The sequence below is a fragment of the Pongo pygmaeus genome, chromosome 9, assembly GCF_028885625.2.
Source record: "Pongo pygmaeus isolate AG05252 chromosome 9, NHGRI_mPonPyg2-v2.0_pri, whole genome shotgun sequence".
In the NCBI taxonomy this organism is placed as follows: domain Eukaryota; kingdom Metazoa; phylum Chordata; class Mammalia; order Primates; family Hominidae; genus Pongo; species Pongo pygmaeus.
The window spans coordinates 55505527-55528933 of NC_072382.2; the positions used below are offsets into that span (position 1 = coordinate 55505527).

Sequence of the window (23407 nt, forward strand, 5' to 3'; positions counted from 1 at the left end):
CACTTGTGGTTTACACTAAGTGCTGTTATTTTCCCACCAGCAAAACTACACTTCCGACACTCTATAATTAGCAACAGATAAATGACGTGAGTTGACCCAAAGCTATTAAGGGGATTTCATTCTTCATTTTCGGCCTCTACTATAACTCCAGATGTAGGACAACTATTCCAGGAATCTAAAAACCCTCAGTTGTCTACTTCTCATTAAATATTTCCTGAGTGCATAATGTACCAACATCATCAGGCTCTTATAAAAGCACACACCGGGATTCCCTGGAGGAGGAAGTCTAACCCTTTTTGCCCAAGCCTCCCAGAGGGCCACTCCCCCAGGGCTGGTTATAAATAAAATTAGAAGCCCACCGTGGCATCTGTGAGTTTCTCCCACTTGGGTGTGATGAAGTACCAGATCCCAGCTCCAGCTCCAGGCAGGGTGACTCCTCGGATGAGGAGGATCACGAGTACGACATACGGGAACGTGGCCGTGAAGTACACCACCTAGAAAAGCCATGGGCAGAGGGGCTGGAAGAAGCAGCCCTGCAGAGTGCACCTGTGCAGAAGGAGCATTGCTCGGGGAAGAGTGGGGCTGTGCATGACAGAGAGCACATCAGGGTAGTTCTCCCCAAATGCAGCCAGGGCTGGGGAAGCAGGGAAGGCACTGGGACCAAAGGTGAGTCAGAGAGAGCTAGAAATAAAGCCTCTTAGGAGAGACCCAAGGCTGTGGGGTGAGTCGGCCTACAGCCAGAAGGCTGGGGGAGATGTCACCCAGCCCAGCTGATGAGTACACAACTCCTTAGGGAACCACAGAGAGAAGGAGGGAGGGGGGCTCTGTGCCCACGCCCGCTAGAACACCTAAATACCACCATTAAAGATGAATCCTATTAGCTTAAGCTTTCCAACCCTGTTTATACACATACCTAAGTGAGGCAGTCCCATAAGGTCAGAAGAACATGATATTAGAATTAGACGCATTTAGGTTCAAATGAAACTGTACATCTGGCACTGACTAGCTGTGTGAACTTAGACATTATTAAGCTCTCTGAATCTTAGTTTCAGTATCTGTAAATCAAGGATAATAGCACCTTTCTTGCAGATAGTCATGAGGATTCAATGAGCTAATGCATGGATAGGACCTAGCATGGTGCCTGATCCATAACAGCGGGTCATTAAATGCCATTAAGTTCAACAAATATTTATTGAGGGCCTCCTATGAGCTGGGCACTATGCCAGGCATCAGCTGCATAAATGTGAAGGGACTCCTAACCTAGAAGACACAAAGACAATGTCTGAATAATGAGCTAGGGAATTACACACAGGGCACTATGGAAGTTCAGGGAAGGGCATCGTGCCCAACCTGGGAGTCTACTAAGAGGTTCATGGAGATGACACTGAACTGGACAAGTGCAGCTTAGAAGAGGAGAGGCAAGGTGGGAAGGTGAAGGAAGCACATGGGCAAGGCAGGCGTGTGAGGCAAAGCCCTACTCACTATCAGCACAGCATAAAGTTGAGGCTAAGAGTAGAGGGTGGGGGGCTAGAGACATTGGAAGAGACCACGTCATGGGAAGCCTTGAATGCCAACAAAAGGGTACTGCTGGATGCTGGAAGACAGGGAGGGACCAGCATCAAGAAACATTTGGGAGGCCGGGCGCGGTGGCTTATGCCTGTAATCCCAACACTTTGGGAGATCAAGGCGGGCAGATCACCTGAGGTCAGGAGTTCACGACCAGCCTGGCCAACATGGCAAAACCCCATCTCTACTAAAAATACAAAAATTAGCCGGGTGTGGTGGCAGGCTCCTGTAATCCCAGCTATTCAGGAGGCTGAGGCAGGAAAATCGCTTGAACCCAGGAGGCGGAGGTTGCAGTGAGCAGAGATCACGCCATTGCACTCCAGACTGGGTGACAAGAGCAAAACTCCATCTCAAAAGAAAGAAAGAAAGAAACATTTGGGAGGTAACATTAGCAGAACTTGGGGGTTAGTTGAACATGGTAGGTAGGAGGACCTTTCCTTCCGTACCTGTCCATCAAACCTCAAGGTGAAGGTAGGACTTGGGACCAGGATTTGGCAGAAGCAGAAGGAGCAGTGTGAGAGCTCAGGCTCTGCAGTCCCACGAGCCTGGGTCCAAATCCTGAATCCAGCACTTACGAACTGTGTCACCTTGGGCAGCAACTTAACCTCTCTGAGTCTCTGACCCTAAGTGTCCACACCTGCCAAGTGGCAACAACAGTAGATTCTTCATGGGGCTATTGGAAGAGTACAATGTTACTTACAATCCACACAAAGTGGAACAGGCCCAGGGCACTGGAAACAGAAGTACCATTTCACAGTCTGGCCTAGGACTCCCCAGTCCTCAACTTAATAGCACTGATAGCGCTTGACTCACAGGTAGGCTACATTCCAAAAAGTGCATTAAAAGACACTTGAGAGGCTGAGGTTAAGCTCCCATCCAGGCCCACTCTGGGCTCTCAGGATCCATGGGGTGACGGCTGTTGGTTCAGGGCTACCTGCATTTCCACCTGCAGTCGTCCCTCTAAGGGCAACTAGAATACCTGCCCCCATGAGAGGGACACAGGGCACCTGCCACACGCTGCCTGCACAGACTCGAGTACCTGGTAGGGGGCTCCAGCATGGTAGTGAGTGGGATTTCAGGAGATGAGGACGGATTCAAGGACTCACAGGGGGAGATGAATTGGGAAAGTTTAGAGCTGAGATGAAGAAATAACTCTTGGGGGCTGGGTGTGGTGGCTCACACCTGTAATCCAGCACTTTGGGAGGCCAAGGCAGGCGGATCACTTGAGGTCAGGAGATCGAGACCAGCCTGGGCAACATAGTGAAACCCCATCTCTACAAAAATACAAAAATTAGCCGGGCATGGTGGTGCATGCCTGTAGTCCCAGCTACTCAGGAGGCTGAAGCAGGTGAATTGCTTGAACTCAGGAGGCAGAGGCTGCAGTGAGCCAATATCACACCACTGCACTCCAGCCTGAGTGACAGAGTGAGACTGTCTCAAAAAAAAAATAATAATAATAAATAAATATATATATATATATAATTCTTGGGGTCATTCCACTTATTCAAATGAATATACATACTTATACATATATTTAGAGCAACTAATATGTGCCAGGGACAGGGACAGTTAAGCATTCAGGACCTATCAGTAAACAAAGCAAAGATTTCTGCCGTTCTAGCTGGGGAGACAGTCAACCAACGATAATCGTGGTAAGTATTATTTGTGATATATTAGAAGGTGATATGTGGGTTGAAAAAATGAAAAATTAGATCTGGGTAAGTGGGGTGGGGTGTGGGGAGGATGGTTGGGAAGGCTTCAGGGAGAAGTCGGTCAAGGAAGAAAGTCAGGGTGAGCCAACTGGATGTCTGGGAGAACATTTCAGATGGAGGGAACAGTTGGAATCACGGCCCTAAGAAGGGACTGTGCCAAGAGGCCAGTGTGGCAAAAGAAGGGGCCATGGGTGGGAGAGATCGGCAAGGTGGGGGTAGGGAGGGGCAGACTAGGTGGGGCCAGGCAGAGCTCTTACTCTGTGGGCAACAGGGCTACGGCAGGGACTCAGGCAGAGGGGTAACAGGATCTAACCTTTGCGCAGAATCACCCAGTTGCTATGTAGCAAGAATACTGCAGGGTTAACAGTAAGGAGGCCGCAGCAGCCAGCAGGCAAGGGACAAAGAATGGGGATGACTCCAGCCAGGGTGTTGTCAATGGAGCTGGTGAGAAACAGATGCCAGATACATTTTCAAGAGGAGTCACCAGACTTCATGGGGAGTGTGAGAGAAAGAGAAGAGTCAGGGTGACTCCCAAGTGTTTTAGCCTCAGCAACTGAAAGGGTGGAGTTGCCATGAACTGAAATGGGGAAGTTACTTCTGTCTCTAAACCCAATTACTCAAGGCCAAACTCTTTCTTCCTGGCTGCAGGTTCAGAGCTGCCAGAGATGGGCTGCACTCCTTTTCTCTCCACTGTGACACCGCTGACCGGGACACCTTTTCCCTGCCCCACAGAACAGCAGTCTCTCCTCCCTCCTTGTCTCAAAGAACTTGCAGTACTAGGGATGGAAGGGAGGAGCAGCCGGCAGCTCCTCTCTATTTCTACCAAACCTGCTTCTCTCCTTCCCTCCCCTTGAAGTCTAAGGAGAAGTGAAGCCCTTCCACACGTGGATGTTAGGAAATCCAAGGGCATCTGATGTCTCGGGGCTGGCCTCACAGCTGTCAGGTGGGGCTGGGAAGACGAGATGCTACAAGGGCAGGCCCTGACCAGCCTGACTTTCCTGCCCCCAAAACAGCATGGGGATGAGATAGGAGACAACTAAGGAGTATCCTTTCCATCCCCTGACCACCTGGGGCTGGTGGGAAATGAAGATGGAAGGAAGAGGTGAGGGAGAGGACATGACCTAGACAGCGGTGGCTTATAGAAGGAAATCTCCAAGGCTGGCATGAGTTTAAGAGACAGCTGTTCCCATTTCACTGTTGGAGGCTGTTTAGACACCATCATTCCTGAGTTCCCTCTGTGGCCGGGTATATTTGTCCCATTTTGCAGAGAAGTTAACTGAGGTTCAGGTTAAGCATCTCACAAGGGATTAAATATCTCATTCAAGGTCTTGAGACAAGACTTAAGCCCAAAGCTTCCCCACTCCAAAGCCACTCTTTCCATGAACGCCATTCTATGGGCCACATGATGAGAAATGTGTATGGCAGTGCCAGGACTAGGGGGAGGCAAGTGAGACAGGAGGCATCTAGGGTGCAAAATTTACAGAGGCATTCACTGTCAGGTGCCGGCCCTGCACTTCAGGAACCTGAGAGTGAGTGCCTCTCAATTTTGCACTCTAGGCACTTGCTCACCTCACCCAGGTGATGCATTCATTTTTTAGAAGGTGATCATGGTGAACTGAGAGGGCCAACAGTTTGGTTTATACATCCTGGGAATGCCTCAAATGTGAGTCAGGTGTGCACTGGAGGCTTTCTGCACAGCTAGTTCCCCTGTGTCAGGGGAGATTTAGAATGCACCTGTTTCCACATTGTATTGTCAGAGGAATTAAACTTGAACAGTAATGAATTACACTTGGCAGGAGTGACACTGACTCACCCATCTGAGCCTGTTGGCCTGACACCTCCGGGCATCCTTCTCACCATGGGACCCCTGAACAGGTGGTAAAGGCCCACCAGCCTGTATGAGCTAATTAGGTTAGCTTTGCTTCGTTGCCACAACTCTCAGGCAGAGGCGCCCCTGAGGGCAGGTGGGCTGCATTTGCCCTTCAGGCTTCCTGCTGGTCTCCCGTGCCTCTGGAATTCTAGCTGCTGGAAAACAGTCTCCAACAGTGAAATAGAAAGACCTGTCTCAGAGGAAGCAACCTGCCAGTCCTGTCTCCTAAGGCCCTAAACAAGAGGAACTGAGCTTATCTGGCTGCAGGAGGACGACATCTCTTTTGCATAAAAATGACAGTGTTCCTGGGATTTCAATCACAAAGGAGTTCATCATAAAACACCTTCAGCTGTGCATCCACCTTGGCTCCCAAATAATGCTCCATGATTAATGTCCGCATAGCCCAGGGCAGGATAGTAAATTGTGATTCATTATTTCTGGTGGTGTTCTTCATTTAAAATAAAAATTGATCATTGATCTCTGGTTGGAAACTTTTCTCAATGAAGCAGAGAGATAAGTTGGCAGATCTAAATGAAAAACATATCTGCTCAAAACTTCCTATTCCAGAAAGCCTATAAAATCTATCACCAAAAATTAGATTCTAAATCAGTGGAAAGAACTGGCTGCAATGCCATTCCAAAAGAGCACAGACTAATAAGATAAAAAGAATCCCAGAGAATACTCTAACTCTTGATTTTGCAAATGAAGACAATGAGGCTGTAATATATCCTGTGACTTGCCCAAAGTCACACAGCAAGACAGCAGAGACCGGGTAGAAATGCAGATTCTGATTCACTGTGGGGGGATTTTTTTTCCCCACTATATGAAAATGATAACTCCACAATTCCTCATTTACTATCTATTCTTAATAACCCCTTCTTGGGAGAGAATGTCTTGTATTAGAAAACGTCTAGGCTGGCTGGGCACAATAACTCACACCTGTAATCCTAGCACCTTGGGAGGCTAAGGCAGGGGGATCACCTGAGATCAGGAGATCAAGACTAGCCTAGCCAACAAGGTGAAATACCGTCTCCCGTCTCTACTAAAAATACAAAAAAATTAGCCAGGAGTGGTGGTGGGCACCTGTAATCCCAGCTACTCGGGAGTCTGAGGCAGGACAATCACTTGAACCCAGGAGACGGAGGTTGCAGTGAGCCAAGATGGTGCCACTGCACTCCAGCCTGGGTGACAAAGCGAGACTCCATCTCAATTAAAAAAAAAAAAAATTTTTTTAAATTAAAAATTAAAAAGTCTAGGCTTCAAAGCCAGATAAGACCTGGGTTCAAATCCCACTACTGCCACTTAAAAGCTCTGTGACTTCAGGCAATTTACTCTACCTTGACAAGCCTCAGTCTCTCTCTACAAAATGGGAATCAATGTGCTTCTAATGCATATGAAGCAGCCAGCACAGTGCCTGGCACACAGTGTTCAACAAAGCTCTCTTTCTCTTCCCATCTCCCCAACAAAGCCACTGCTCTGGAGATGTCAAAGTGGCACAATACTCAGTCAATACAGCGGCCATTCAGAATAATAAACATGAAAGGAGATAATGTTAATTAATAACTGACCATACACCAGGTAGTAACATGCATATCTCACTTCATCCTTACAGCAATCCTAAGTATTATGCACTATTATCCCCAATTTATAGATTAGGAAATGGGTTTCAAAGGTTAAATAGCTTGTCCAGAGTCACACAACTAGAAAGTGATAGAGCCAGGATTTGAACTAAGATTGGTCTGACTCTGGAGCCACAGGCCCTCCCTCCTCACATCATTAAAAGGTGCTGTTCTCACCCTTCTCACCTATCACCTCTCCTCCTGCAGTCTCACCTTCCAGCCTATACTACTAGACACCTATCTGGCCACTCACATCATCGTTGAGGTCAGCTTGTCTCCATTTCTAGCCATAAGTGACAGTCTTGCCCATGGGATTTTGATTGAGTATATACTTGGCTAGTTTCGCTGAGCAATTGCTTGGCTGGGCCCTTTGGAGATGATGAAATTCCCACCCAAGCTCAGCTCCAAGCCACAGAAGGTGAGGGGTCCAGGAAACCTCAGGCCATGCTGGGTATTGTCATAAGGGTCAAGTTAACATTTCCCATCTCCCTGTAACCTTAGAAAAACAATCAATCCAGTCTCATGGTACTCACTCAGAGCCAGCAGGTTCCTCAGGGGTCACTGAATCCCAGTTCTCATTTTACAGAAGGGAAAACTTAGGTCACAGAGTAGAAGCGCCCCGAAACCTCCAGCTAACCCAGCAAGTGTTCCGACAGAATAATCTTAGAATTAGAGGACCTTAGACATCACCCAGTCCAATTACCCTCACCTTAGAAATGAGGAAACTGAGGACTTCTAAAATAGCTAGGAAAACGTGCTTTTCATTTATTGGCCAAAAAAAAAAAAAATTAAAGCTAAGAGCAAAATCAGAAGCTCAGCCATGTTTCACCACCCAAGTAGAGATATCCCTACACAGCAAACACCATGAGAAGTCCCCAAGGACAAGGGCCCAGGTCTCCTCACTCCTGGGCTTGTTCTCTCTAGCTGGCCTGATTCTCCCCACACTCTGTGATTTAAGGCATACCACCTGCCTCAGGTAACTCTGACAAACCTGCCAGAATCCACCACTCAAGTCCCTGTGGAACTAGATGACATGAAAAGCAAGCACTAATAAGAGCCATAATCAAAAAATGTCCATGTCCCCAGGCAGAAGACAGTTTGGTCTATGTGGCTAATAGGTGCTGGGATTACGTGCCTAATGGGGGATGCAAAGCACGCCTGGGGGTGAAAGATGGCACTGACTACCCTCCCGATGAGACCCAATCTTTCAGAAGTTGGTTGATTGTAACATAATCGCAGAAATCTTTGGCCTGGATAATCAAACCAAATCTCAACTCCACAACCTATGGTCTCAGAATCCCTCATTACATCCTCATTCCTTGAGCCTTAAAGACATTTTTGTTTCATCCTAAAACATGCAAATACCTCCTGGGGCAATTAAATATTATTGCATGTTATCAGAATAACTGGTTAACTCTTCAGTAGGTTTTTCTTTTGTGTGTGTGTGTGTGTGTGTGTGTGTCGGGCGGGACAGGGTCTCACTCTGTCACCCAGACTGAAGTGCAGTGATGCCATCTTGGCTCACCGCAATCTCTGCCTCCCGGGTTCAAGTGATTCTCCTGCCTCAGCCTCCCAAGTAGCAGGGACTACAGGTGCCCCCCACCATGCCCAGCTAATTTTTGTATTTTTCGTAGAGATGGGGTTTCACCATGTTGGCCAAGGTGGTCTCGAACTCCAGGCTTCAAATGATCCACCCGCCTCAGCCTCCCAAAGTGCTGGGATTACAGGCCTGAGCCACCGCACCCAGCCTTCAGTAGGTTTTTCTAAGGCTGCAAGGAGATGAAGAAATGTTACTCTGGTCCCTACAACAATGCCCACTGTGGCCTGAGGTTCGATGGGCTCCTCTCTTTCTGTGGCTTAGAACTGGGCTTGGGTGGGAGTTTCACCATCTCCAAAGGGCCCAGCCAATCAATCACTAAGTGACCCTTACCAAGTAATTGCTCAGCCAAAATTCCATGGACAGGACCATCTTCCTTTAGTGCTAGGGGCACATGGGGTAGAAGAGTGTCAAGCTTAGAGTTGAAAGAAAGGCAAGGAAGGCCACGAACATGGTGGCCGGGAGTGAGGAGAGGGAATCTACTACACAGTTTTGATCTTCAGCCAGCTTCTTGGCAGAAGCAATAACTAACTTGGCAGCCAGATCAAGAGGCAAAAAGCCAGCAGCACAAATTTTGGAGTTTAGAGAAAGTGACTGAATGATATCAGGGAGGTTCCTTCTGCTGAATGAGTGGCAGCCCCTGACAGGAAAGGAAGGAAATCCTAATCAGAGTACCCCCACCATCCCTTGGGAGCTCTGTATATATGTGTCTCATTTAACCCTTAAAACAGCCCTGCAAGAAAGGTGTTATTATCCCCATTTTGCAGATGAAAGTGAAGTCACTTGCCCACAGCCCCTCAGCTGCTCCAGGGCAAAGTCAGAATTAGCATCCACAGCTCCTGACTCTCTTTCCAGCACTCTGCCTGCTCCCCAAAGCAACCACCCCTGGGTGTCGCACAGCTTTCTCTCACTTAGATAAATCCAAGTGCTTACTTTTCCTGAAGTCTTGATTCCTTTAGCCAACGATGCATACACAATGACCCAAGCCAGGAAGAGGCAGAAAGCTAGTGGCCACCTGATCTCGCCAGGATATTCAATCCCTGCAGAAATCTTCAGCACAAAGTACCTGAGAATTGGAGGGAGGGATAGGGGAAGTGACAGAAAGAAGGAGAGAGGGAGGTGACAGGCAGCAGGCTTTAAGCCTCCAGTAAAGCCAGGAGCCTTGCACAAAACCCCAGCATCCTCCACCCGCCCCACCATCGGAAACCTAATCACATCAGGCTGTGGGGAATTTGCTGGTCTGGGATCTTGCCCACAGCCATCTGCAGAGACTCCAGCTGGATTTACTGTGCTCTTGATTATGTGCTGGGAGGCTGCTCATGGCCCTGGGCAGGCTTCAGGATGAGGCTGTCAGTTCCATTGTCACTAGCACATCCCCAGGAGAAGTGCAACAGAAACTCTGAACCATCAAGGGTGACTTTTGTGTGTTTTCTGTATTGCTCTACTCTTTTATGAGAATTTATTCTGGTAGTATTTGTGTGATTTTTAATTTTAAAAATTAGTACATAGTGGAAACTGCATATGCTAAATGATGAAAAATGTGGCCCTGGAGTGTAGTTCAAGTTGTGTGGGCATGTCCTGAGGCTGAGGTTGGCTTAATTATAAAAGCGGGGCCTGCCTAGACCTTGCTCAAGCAAAACATTCTTTTTTTTTTTTTTGCTCAAGCAAAACATTCTAAGACAGATGAGCAGCTGCCAACAGAAGAGGCCACTGGTCAGCTGTAGCTGCTGCTGGCAACTCGTATAGATAATGAAGACATCGTGGCCTGCCTGGCCAAATGGCTAGCAGGGCAGCCTCACCCCTGAGGACAGGAGGCAGCTTCAGGGACAGTGCCTGATAACAGATTCAGACAATTCTTTCTACTCCGCAACCATCTAGGCATACATCCTCTGTGAAACTGCTGTGTTTGTAAGTTGATGTTTTTCTGTGACCTAAAGGAAAGGCAAGCCAGCATCCAGGCTCTGCAGGACTGTAGGAATGATGGCCCAGAGCGTTCTGACCTGCTGAAGGAAATGTAGGCAGCAGCCCCACTCCTGGTCCAGCCAGCTAGCTTGAGAGGCTGTTTGGCAACACATAGACATGCTTTTCATAACAGTGATGGCCAACTCTGTGCAGACAGAGCCTCTTTCAGGCCCAAACCCTGGCACAACCTGGGCTCAGAGTTGACTAGGGAAAACCAAGGCTGGAACTAAACTTGGTTCCAAGGCAAAACCCTGAGGACCATATTTGCCAAGCAAGGAAAAGGACCTTCCCCATGTCCCATCCCCAAAATAAGTAAACCATATAGTCAACAATTCCACGACTTAGCCATCTCAACTGCTCCATGCTTCAACTGTAGGACCTCAAACAAGTCCCAAGAAACTCCTGATGACATTTCTTCTTAGAAATCAAGACTGGCCCCAGAGGATTAGTAAAGGCCACCAAAAGCAGGTTTGCAAATCACTTTCTAGTACACCTGACTGCATGGATTAAGTGTACTGGAAAATGATTTGCAAACCTGCTTTTGGCAGTCTTTCAGATTTCATCATACTATCAGGTCAGACTCAGTTGCTCAGTGCTCAGGGAGAATTAAAGGTCCACCCTAATACCCCATGGTAGTTATGGTCAAAGGGGACTATTTAATCAATTAGGTAACTCTCCCTTCTGTTCTGCAAGGAACAACTATGTACACCCTGAGTCTACAGGAAAGAAAACCAGGAGTAGGAAATAATGACAATTGGGAGAAGAGTCATGGTATTAACAACCATTTGTTATCATCTAAGTGAAAGCCACAAACTGAAGGCTCATTGATTTATGCATTTTGTTTGATCCCCATGTTCTATTTGAATTATTTTGCTGCCATTTAAAACAGGAGAGATCCCATAAAAAGCCAGACTTTAGTTCCATCTTTTATTGTAAAATAGAAGCTCTGGCAGCACTGCCCCACATTTTCACAAGGCAGTGATCAGAGGAGCTGGGCACCAGTGGCCTCCCTTACATGCGACAGGCAGCCTCTTTGGTTTGCCACAGTCCCCACCCCTCCCTATCATCTCACTTATTTTCACTTTACTCATTTATATTCCTGCCATGCCCGAGTGCATTTGAATTTACAACCCCTGAATTAAAGTTTAGCTAGAGAACACTCTTTATGTACCCTATGATGAACTCTGTCTACATTTATCTCCCTTAAGATATAATTTCATGGCTGGGTGCAGTGGCTCACGCCTGTAATCCCAGCACTTTGGGAGGCAGAGGCTAGTAGATCACAAGGTCAGGAGATCGAGGCCATCCTGGCTAACACGGTGAAACCCCATCTCTACTAAAAGTATAAAAAATTAGCCAGGCATGGTGGCACATGCCTGTAGTCCCAGCTACTCAGGAGGCTGAGGCAGGAGAATAACCTGAACCCGGAGGCAGAGGTTGCAGTGAGCCAAGATCGCGCCACTGCACTCCAGCCTGGGCAACAGAGTGAGACTCCATCTCAGAAAAAAAAAAGAAAGAAAAGAAAAAAATAATTTTATGAACTTCACTAAATCTTCCAATGGTAGCTAAGGATCTTCAAGTATCGCTGAACCTCAATCTCCAATGTCTAGCAATACTGATATTAAAAAGTACAAAACTAAGGCAAAGCTGTAAAAAAAGGAAAAAAATGAATTTGTTCTTATTTACACTAAAGCTTTGAACATGACTTCTTTTCTTTTTGTCTGTCTTCCCTGAAGCCAAGTGCAGATGGAAGAAAAAATAATCTGGTTAACTGACAGTCCACTTAGATCACACTGGATCAAGGTTTTGAAACGGGATTTTCATCAGCATCATGAATTATAGCCGCACTGATTCTGCTCCTACTACTGTCATTCATCCAGCTCTGCTTTCCAGGTTCACAAGACACAACAATCTGCTCTTGGAAGCCAAACCAGGGAAAAAACCTTCCTCTCTGATTTCATCCCTTGGGCTACCCACACCTCTGGTCTGTAAATTGAATATTTATTAATTCACTGTGTTTCTCTTAGAAGGTAAAAAAGGAAAAAGAAAGTCATCTTACTTGAAATACTCTTCACTTCCACTGACAAATGTCTTATTGGCCTGGCTGGTGAAATTAACCATTGTCAAGTTGGGATAAGCGGTCATGCAGAAAGTCGAGTTCTTGATCTGTATTTTGGGATGGTCACTGATAACACAGGAATCTGTTTAGGAGACAACAGAATAGAAACACAGTGAAATCTGTACAGAAAACAGAGATGTGTCTCTCTGCAGCAGTTTAAAAACAAATGCCAAAAACATTTGCAAATATTGGAGAATAACTTCAGGAAAGTATTAACTGGGCAAAGCCAGATATATTAAGAAAAGAACCCAAGAATTATGTTTTCTCCATCAGAGCCCCCAGTCCCCACAACCGCACCTTGTACTGATGACAAAGGCATTTACAGAGCACTCTTTATGTGGTAGGCAAGTATTTTGCATGCTTTATCTCATTTAATCCTCACAACAGCCTATGCAGGAGGTACTATAATCTTCCATTTTCAAAATAAGGAAACAGGCTTAAAGAGGTAGGTAACTCTACTGAAGCCACACAGCTTATGAGGAAGAGAATCAGGATTCAAACTCAGATCCTTATGACTCTGCAGAAAATAAATAAGTTGCTGAAAGGAATTTAATTAGAAAATAAGCAGACCTCCTGAAGGGTACTGCTACAGAAGGCTTTCTAAGAAGTTCACCTTGGACCCACTGCCTGGCACCACATTTAGTAAGTACTCTAGGATACACGTGCTGTGTACTTTCTACTCTCATGTGGGTAAGCAGAGGCAGCAACCACACCATCTACCGGGGATCCTGAGACAGGACCTAACAGTGTGGTGCTCAACTGGGGATGAGTCTTCTCTCCAGGAAACATTTGGCAAGTCTGGAGACATTTTTAGTTGTCACAGCTTGGGGACCTGGTGCTTACTGGTATCTAATAAGTAGAGGCCAGGGATGCTAATACTAAATATCCTACAATGCACAGGACAGCCCCCCACAACAAAGAATTGTTCAGTCCTTTAGCCAGGCATGATGGCACACACCTGTAGTCCTAAATACTTGGGAGGCTGAGGCAGGAGGATTGCTTGAGCCCAGAAATGCAAGGCTGCAGTGAGACATGATCATGCCACTGCATTCCCAGCCTGGGTGATGAAGCAAGACCCTGTCTCTTAAAAAAAAAAAAAAAAAGAATTATTTAGTCCAAAACATCAGTGGTACCAAGGTTGAGAAGGCCTGATCTAGGCAGGGATGGAGAAAGGAAATTAACCATGTCAGTCTTAGTATGTCAGGCTCTGTGTTGAACACTTTAATGATTATCTCATGAAATCCTCATAAAACCCAGGAGGTATATATTATTATTGTCATTTTAAATAGGAAGAATCTGAAGTCTTTCTGACCATTTTACAATGCCTCTCTTTAAAATACAGATAAACTGACAAATACCTTAAATAAAGAATCCACCAGGACTAATCCCAAAGGACATTATTTTGCAAAGGAGCACATAGTAACAATAACAACTTACACTTATATGGCAGTTACCAAGTTTACGGCACTGTTTTAAGTACTTTACATGCATTGACTAATTTAAGTCTCACACCACCCCCTATGAGAAGGTACTGTTATTATCTCTATGTTACAGATAAGGAAAACTGGGGCACAGAGGGATGCAGTGGCTAGCCAAGGTCATACATCAAGACAAGATGTAAACAAGCTCTCTCTTTGGAGTCAATGACTTAGGCACTCCAATGTGAATAGGGAGCAGGGATTATAAATTCAAACACCTACAGAAGCCAGGATGATGACACAAATGAGGGAGGCATAAAATTAGAAAATAATAGAGAGAAGTGGGGACAGTGGCCAACCAGAGAGCACTCCAGCCAATCAGTGCCAAGCTTTTCCAGATGTTGCGGCAAAAGATGCAGAAAATCTATAAACTTACATGAAATATCTCCATTTAAAAATATTGAATGTGTTAAAATTGTCTTTAAATACCAGGAGCAACAATAACAAAAAGTGGCTGGGCAGGGTGGCTCATACCTATAATCCCAATGGTTTGGGAAGCCAAGGCAGGAGGATGGCTTGACCGCAAGACCTCAAGACCAGCCTAGGCAACATAACGAGACCCCTATCTGTACAAAACATTTTAAAAATTAGCCAGGTGCAGTACTGCACATCTACAGTCCTAACTACTCAGGAGGCTGAGGGAGGAGGATTGCTTAAGCCCAGGAGTTCAAGGTTGCAGTGAGCTGTGATTGCACCACTGCACTCCAGCCTGGGCAACCGAATGAGACCCTTTCTCTAAAATAAATAAATAATTTTAAGAAGCAGGCTTGATCTGGTGCATGGACTCCCATTTTATGTTCTCTGTGGAAGAGCATAGTGGGCAAGAATGTGAGTTCAGGCGTTCCACTACTCCTGAGAGCTTGAATGAGTTCCATTTGTCCAAGCCTCCATTTTCTGGTCATAGTTGTTCAGGGTTGCAGTAAGGACTAAACGAAGACAGATCACAAATTAAAAATCTTCCCACAATGCCTGACACATAGCTGGCACTCAATAAATTTTAGCCATAATTCAATCATCATTGTTATAGCTTTTACTGGAGAGAGTATCTCTAGTCTTCAGCATCATCTCCCACAAGGCCACTTGCCTGCCATAAATTGCCTACCGCTTCCCATACATACTGCAGAGTTTCTTAGAATGTTGGGTAAAAATGGAAACAATAATAAGAATCCCTTCCCTTTCAGTAGTTCTTTAGACCAAGGTTTCTCAATAGCTGTATTAATGGCATTTGGGGTCAGATAAAGTAACCGCAATAGGTCCATTGCCCAACAGGCACAGTGAGTCAATACATCACCAAGACACTGCATTGCAGCAGAGAAAGAGGTTTAATTAAGAGAAAAGGACTTTTTTAAGTCACCCTAGAATTCCAAAGGACCAATACCCCTGCAAGGGACAGCCTGGCCCCAGGAACAGAACACGCTCATGTGCTGATAACACAGAGAATGACAGATGGAGGGGCTGCACAAAGAAAGAGTGGGGATTGACACCTTGGTTTTTTTTTTTTTTTCACCAAAATAAATAAACAAATAAACCACTGGGTAAGAATGAGATAGGATCTGCTCAGCCTGGTCATATACTCGCAGGAAGCAAATAGCGTTTCCTGCGTTGCAGCAGAGAAAGGTTTAATCCTAAGAGCCACTAAACAAGGAGATAGGAAACCTCAAATCCATCTCCACAAAGAGTTTGGAGCTAGGGTTTTGGAGTAGGTTGAAGAGTGCAGGGTGAAGTCCTGGGACAGAGAGATGAAGAAATGTATTCTCACACTGATTCAGTTCCTCTGTGGGAACCTTTTTTCATTTGTTTGTTTTTTGGTTTTTGAGACAGTCTCACTGTGTCACCCAGGCTGGGGTGCAATGGCACAATCTCTGCTCACTGCAACCTCTACCTCCAGGGTTCAAGTGATTCTCATGTCTCAGCCTCCAAAGTAGCTGGGATTACAGGTGTGTGCCAACACTTCCAGCTAATTCTTGTATTTTTAGTAGAGACAGGGTTTTGCCATGTTGCCCAGGATGGTCTTGAATTCCTGGCCTCAAGTGATCCATCTACCTTGGCTTCCCAAAGTGCTGGGATTACAGGCATGAGCCCCTGCTTAAAGCTGGTAGGAGACTTTAAACTGGTTGGCATCAGCTGTTTTGCTGGAATTCAGGATCTGCTTAAGCAATTCTTAAACAAAAGCCTTATGATTCTAACATCAGAAATCTCATCTATAGGAAAAATGCAGACGCAAATGTACGTAGTGTTACTCAATTTTTGGTTTCAGGGAAGTGAGTCAAAGCACAGCCTGATTAATGCTGATTATAACAATACTTCTGTCTAGAATTCTTGTTAACCCTGCAAGGACAGCTTTAATAATTCTTGGCTGTGGGACCGTCCTGTGCATTGCACAATATTTAGCAAAATCCCTGGCTTCCACCTACTAAATGCCAGGAGCCCACCCAGCTGCAACAACCAAAAATGTCTCTGAACGTTGCCAATTGTCCCCTGCAAAATCTCCCCTGGTTGAGAATCTCCACTTCAGGGCCTAAAAATATCTTCCTATTCAACGTATCTTCTTTAATCAAATAACAGAGTTTCAGGAGGATTCCCACCTAATCACTATCAAATATTTACCAGGAAAGCTTTTGTTTCCCCCAGCAGTGACATGAATGAAGACAATTAAAGAACACTCCACATCTCTGTTCTGTAAATAAGCACATAAGTTATTTCTAGCCCTCCTGCCAAACATTACGTCCACCCAAGACTGGAGAGATCACTAACACGAGGGCAAACACCAAATCTCTCGATTCCCAAGTTGCAATTGTGAAGCACGCAGGCAGCCTCACTAGCAAGCGTCTCTGGATGTCTGTAGATCACTGCCGCCGCAGCAGCACAAGGTCACCGTTCCTGCAGCAATGCAGCAGGGTTCCCAGGCTCCCCACTCGCTCGCTCCGCAGCCCCAAGCCTCCTGCAATATCCCCTCCCACCACCGGGCGGCAGGAGCATGCTTCCCAGCGCCCGGCGTCTTCGGGTCCACCGGCGAGGGAATGATGGGCCATCTCATCAGAGAGCTCTGCGGCCCAGCAACCCCGAACAAAGAACAGCGATAATGATCGTGCTAAATTGGAAGCTGTGGAATGGGATTCTCTTTACTCGGGCAATTATTAATAAATGAAAGCACATGAAAGACCAGGGAGAAAAGGAATCATTTAATTAAAGTTGTAATGAAAATGAAGCCATTCCGGAAATAGAAATGGTATTTATGTTGTTCCTATTTTACGTGACCCAGCTAGCTCCTATTTTCAAGTAAAGCCGCTGGTCTCACTTGACAGGGCGCAGACTAGTCATTCTCCATTACAGATACTTGGAGAGTTGAGTCACCCTAAAGACGGCAGCCTCTCTTACAACCTGCATCAGAGAAAGATGTGGCAAACGCTGCCTCTCCCCACCCACAGATCCAGGGCTTTCCTCTGGGGCTGGAGTGGGTATGGTTGCCTGGTATCCCGTGGAATGTATCCCTTGCAGCACTGAGAGTGTCATGGGGCAGCTCCAAGCTGCACATGAAGGTCACAATAGCTAGCCATGCAGCCCCTCTCTCCTGGGATGAGTCCTTTTGCCCAGCAGTCACAGGGTGTGGGTAGTTATGGGGTTGTGAGACAGAAGGTGAGACTGGAAGGAAATTGGTGGGAAATGCTGGGGAAAGAGTTTATCCATCTCTTAAGGAAGCCTTGCTCAATATGACCATTTGGGGAACAGCCTGGGAATATCTGTTGTCTAGACTCCTGATTTGTCCAGCAGAGCAGTGGGGCTCTGCGAGTCAGGCCACCATCAACTTTTCTAAGTCACCCCAGAATTCCAAAGGACCAATACCCCTGCAAGGGATAGCCTGGCCCCAGGAACAGAACACACTCATGTGCTGATAACACAGAAAATGACAGATGGAGGGGCTGCACAAAGAAAGAGTGTGGATTGACACCTTGTTTTTCTTTTCACCAAAAAAAAAAAAAAAAAAAATTAAAACACTGAGTAAGAATGAGATAGGATCTGCTCAGCCTGGTCACATACTCGCAGGAAACCATCAGCGTGAAAAATGTACATTGTCTCCTTGTGCTCAGAGCTTGCATCGTTTTAATGGTTTGTACCAGATGAGTAGGAGCTGAGCTGTGTCATATCTTTGCTCTACCTTTCATGTCTCCCAGGCGATGGTGAGCCAGACTGGAAGCCAGGGACAGGGGCTTCTGTGCCTCTTGCGCCTCCACCCATGTGCCTGATCCAGTCAACATGCTCAGCCTGCTTTAAACACACACACACACAGAGAGAGAGAGAGAGAGAGAGAGACAGAGAGAGAGACAGAGAGAGAGTCTATAAAATAAACACATGTTCATGGCAGAAAATGCAGAAAAGAATGGCATCTCTCTGGGTCTGCAAGAGGGAAGAATTCATCTTTTTGCGCTTAATATACTTGAAGGGTTAAATAATGTCCTAGTTCCATCATGAAAAAAGCTGGTTTTGGAGGGCAACACTAAGAGCCAATCATACAGAGATCACAGGAAGCTGGTCTCGGCACAGACCTAGCTGAGGAGAATTAACAGATCTACTGGAGAAAGAAGAAACTACTTGTTTCTAGGTTCCCTTTAAAATGACCAGAGCTTCCAAAGTGACTGCTACTAGCACCTTTTATTTGTGGCGTTATATACTTCTGCAACTGTATCACACCCCTCATTTCTTTTCTCCTTACAGCAATCCCCATAAGGTAGGTAGAGGAAGAACATTTTTATTTCTATTTTTTAGAGAAGGAAAACAGATCCAGAGAGAAGTTACTTGACCCAGACATACATGCAGTCAGTGACAGAGATATAGACCGAAAGACTTTCTGACATAGCTGCCCTACTTCTCCTCACATTCACTCTCTTGCCCTTGACCCAAGAAGCTGACACTTTCCGCCAAGGCCTCAAGTCCCAATCTATTTCACATCTGAAACATCTTCCAGGAACACTCCCTGACTCCCCATTAGCTTGCCATCTTCTAGACACTACATTTTTATCAGAGTGGTCTAAGGGTCCACTCTCATATTCACCTCATGCACTGAGCAGTATCTTGTGAAGTCTGGCCCCAGGATCGCTCTCCTGGACTCTAGGAATTAGACCATCACTTTTCAAATTGTACCATGCAGATAAGTCACCTGAGAACCTAGTTAAAATGCAAATCTCATTCAGAAAGGCTAGGGCGGGGCTTCTAACCATCATCCAGGTAATGCTGCTAGTCTAAGAAACACTATAAAACAAAATAAGATTCTACAACGACTTGTTAAAATGCAAATTTTCTGAACCCAACCAAATCTATAAATCAGTCTATCTTGTGGGCCTGTGAACCAGCATTTTTAACAAAGATTTCAGCTATTCATAAGCAAACAAAAATTTGATTACACCCTCCTCTGGGCGAGGAGCTCCTTAAATGTTAGAATTAAGTATATTTGATAGTTTGATGTAATCTCTGTGTTCCCAGAACCTAGTATAGGTCCTAGCATGCATAACATATGTTCAATTATTTTGCTGAATAAATGGATAGTTTAGAATACACACACCTAAAGCAGATATTTCCAAACTTACCTAATAAAAGTTTGGTTTTATCTTTGCATTCTGGCGTATTCCAAGGGTTGTTGCAGGAGCCCCAGGGTAATACAGACACAAAGGAGGCAAACAGGTAGAAAAGTGTATAGCAAATAATCACATTGTAGTATATGGCTATTAGGACAGAGATGATCAGCATCGCGACTCCACAGCCTGCAGAAGCAAAAATTCCAGGGGTTCATTCCATCTTAAATGCTATGGAATTCTTAGAGTTGGGCATAGGGTGGGGACCTAGGTCTAGGCTCTCTTGTACAGAATGGATGCACTAATAACAGAGTGGACTGTATGTCTACCAGGGATATGAAGGCATTCTGCTGGGAACTTAACAATGCCAGAGGTGATCTTGGGCCATTATTCAGAAGGATCAAATAAAGGAAGGAAAGAGTTAGTTCTATTAACCACAAAGGCAGGTCTCCCTCCCTGGGGCTGCATGGTGCCAGAGGGGACAGAGTAAGAAAGGGCCTGAGGAGGCTGAGCAGCAGGCTGGACTCACCTTGTAGAGCTGGGATGGCCTTCCACACAGACACTGGCCCCTGGCTGGCAAACTGGCCCAGCGACACCTCCAAGAAGAAGATGGGTAATCCAGCCAGAGCCAGCATCATCAGGTATGGGATGAGGAAAGCACCTTGGAAAGAGAGTGGGGAGTGAGAGCCCTGGGAGGCAAAAGCAGGCTGCTGCCCTCCTTAATCCTCTGGGTTGGGGGCTGGGCTCCCTCTCAAAGAACTAAAGGACAATTTAGCTCCATTCCTGAAGAAGCCCTTTGATGTCCTGTCTCAGCAACAGTCACCCACAGATATTTAAGAGCCCTCCTCCAAAAAGTATAAGGGTACCCATGCAAATACACTCCTTATTTCAACTCTCCACTGGCAGCTGTCTAGGGATATGTGCTGATGGGGTTTTATTATTTTCTTTTTTTATTATAGCACTTCAATTTCCCAAAATTAAGCCCTCCCAGAGCTCAACCAGTCTATGCCTTTGACTCACTACTGGATTCAGGTTGGTGAAATCTTGTCAGAGCCTCAGCTCTCCCAGGACCCAAAATCTTCTAAGCTAAACTCCAGGAGCCCTCCTCTACAGTAAGTTACCTGAACACCTTCTGCCAACCAGGGTTGGGCAGGCTCTTCCAGACAGCCATTGGGGGATACCCATCCTTCTTCCTAAACCCATCTCCATCCCCATCACACACTTCTCAACGCCCTTCTCCATATGAGAAGTTCCTTCCATCCTTCAAGGTCAACTCAAATGCTTCCTCCTCCAAGAAGTCTCCCTTCTGTGTCCTCCCACAGTACCTTGCTCCAGGCACCGATCACTTGATAATTTTTATGTAAGTGTCTTATTCAGTCTGTGAGCCCCTAATGTTGTTTGCGCTGCATCTCTTTATTCCTCAAAATGCCCCGTCTAGGGCAATAGTACTTGGCAGGCCTCCATAGAGTCGCTGAGGCTTCTCTAGGGTTCTTTCCCTTCAACATTCTTTGAGGTTGTTTGGGAGAGACTTGGGGAATGGTCATGATTCTTGAAAAGGTTTTGACCAGAACGTGCTGCTGCATGGGCCAGAGTCAAAGTGGGTACTGGAGATGCGCGAGCGCAGAACACTGGCCTCAGCGGAGGGAAAACTGATCTTTCTCCAGTCTACTCTTCATGCTCCCGCCCCTCCTCACTTCCTGTTTGATGGCAGGGCCCTTCCTGCCCGGGGCTCTCCAAGCCTGGAAGGCCCAGGGGCAGCCACGGGCTGCTGGGCAGTAAAACCGGGGTCCTGCTTTATCCTCTCAAGACAGGGATTGTGCAGTCCTCCTCTGCTCCTGAAAAGGAGCGGTGAGCCTTCCACCCCGCACTGAGGGCTACGGGGCCTCGAGCCGCAGTGCGGAACAGGCTGCCTCCCATCGCAGAGCCTGGCTCCTCCGGAGCCCTGAGATCTGCTCCGCCGCTCTTCGCAGATCCCCGGCGGGCAAAGCGCGGGCACTTGCGCAGGCCAACCTCCTTTTGCTGGAACTCCCTCCCCATCCACTACCCTGAGTACCCACTCCCCTTCTAGTCACTGGAAGCCTCGTTGTAGCATCCTGGCCTGAGGGCGCCCTGCGGAAAACCAAACGGGAACCTAGCTGGGTGCCTGTATTAGTGTGGCCGGTACCTGGTCTGTTTTCAGGGCACCCCCGATGGCAAATGCTCTGCGGTCCTCATAAGTACTTGTCAAAGTGTCCTAATTTGGAACTGGAGAGGAGGGGAGTAGTGGCCTATGTTTTGCGCTTTAACCGTCCGGTGATGCAGCACCTGTCCGTTCTGCTGCAACAAATTCCGCCTGAAGCGGACCCAGGAGACAAAAACAAAAGAACAAAAATCCTTAAACTGCCTGACCTATGGGGTGAAGCAGTGCATTGCTTGTCCCTTCGGTCCAGTTGAGAAGATGTGGGACGGGGCTCTAGGTTCAAATTCCTATTGCTAGAGAGCGGCCGGCCCCGCGGCACCTAAACGTTGGGAGGACAAGAGGGATCGTGAATGTGCCAGGTCCCTCCTCGGTGGGTACAGAAGAGGTACAAGGGAGCATAGTGGCCCAGCAGCCGATGCAAGCCTAACTAATGTCCTCCCCATCTCTGAAACGGCTTTCATTCAAAAGCAGCACCTTTCCCCAATTTAGGGCAGATGAAAGAAACCTGTTTTCGCTGTACGATTTTACTAAAATCAAAATATGTTCTGCTTCAAGAAGCAGAAGGCGGGGGTGGCAGGCACTTCTGAGAGGTTTTTGACAGCACAGCCTCAACCCCTTCGCCCTCACCTCCTAGCTCGCCTAAGGAGTCCCCTAGGAAGACAGGATACAATCCTGAATCAGGGCTCCAGGACTGCACAGCTGCTGGCTCTAACCTCGTTGGGTGCCTGGAGTGCCGCCGCTCCCTGAACACTTGACCGCTAGCACCCGTGCTTACCTGGCTCAGGACCCAGGCCCCAAAACTGGGTCAGTGGGGGTTTGTGGGGCCTCACTCCTCCCCTGAGCCCCTCTCTAGATAAGATACTCCGGGATCTAATGCCGGTCGATTATGGTCGCCCCCGCCCTCTGGTTATGCACTCACACCTACAAGGTGCAGGGCTGGAGCCTGAGGAGGCTGTCCTGAGCCTCCCCGCCCGGCGGCCCTGCCTGAGGGCTCCTGTCCCACCCAACCCTCAGGTGCCCGCCCCGCCCCGCCACAGGCGGAAAGAGCGGAAAAGCCATACCTCCCCCGTTCTGGAAGGCCAGGTAGGGAAACCTCCAGACATTGCCCAGCCCCACTGCGTACCCCACCATGGACAGGATGAAGTCCAGTTTGCTGGACCAGTTCCCTCGGGCCTTATTCTCATCCCCTTGCTCGTCCTCCTGGGGGCGGAAAAGCACATTGTCGATAACAGCCCCGAGTTGGTCCACAAGCAGGCCCCTTCCACCCTTCCCCCCGCTAGGGGTCCTTCCCAGCAAGCAGGCTCCCACTTTTCAACCGAGGATGCATCGGCAAGCAGGACCCCAAATCTAAAGAAAGGATGCATCTACAAGCAGGGACCTGACCCCTCAACCCTGCATTGAGAGTGAATCAGCAAGCAGGTCCTCAATTCTGATCTGAAGATCCATCTTAAACAGACCCAAAACCCCTCTTTCCCAGATCATACAGTCAGGGCGCACCAGCAAGCAGCTCTCCCCAAACCTTGAACCTGTAAGGTGATTGCAAGCAGGTCCCTCCATCCCCAACCCCTCACCAAGAATTTATTTGGCAAGCAGGCTCCCCCAACATCATGCCTGGAGTTCCCAGCAAGCAGGTTCCTAATTAACCCTCTCCCACAAAAAAAGCCTTCACTACACCCCCTCCTCAGCCGTTTCTTCCTTTAGAGTGTGTGCCAAGACCAGAAAGAGAGCTGCAATGCCG

At 47.1% G+C, this 23407-nt stretch overlaps 1 protein-coding gene across 1 annotated transcript in view; it reads right to left on the bottom strand.

The window, feature by feature from the left end:
* LOC129007715 (sodium- and chloride-dependent glycine transporter 2) overlaps positions 1–23407 on the bottom strand; it is a 59027-nt gene that overhangs the window by 31550 nt on the left and 4070 nt on the right. Inside the window, exons 3-8 of the mRNA XM_054438916.1 lie at positions 22731–22869; positions 20020–20151; positions 19506–19679; positions 12386–12527; positions 9298–9430; positions 360–494 (exon numbers count right to left, since the gene is read on the bottom strand). Of these exons, the coding sequence (XP_054294891.1) occupies positions 360–494; positions 9298–9430; positions 12386–12527; positions 19506–19679; positions 20020–20151; positions 22731–22869 (855 nt within the window). The remainder of the gene's footprint in view (positions 1–359; positions 495–9297; positions 9431–12385; positions 12528–19505; positions 19680–20019; positions 20152–22730; positions 22870–23407) is intronic.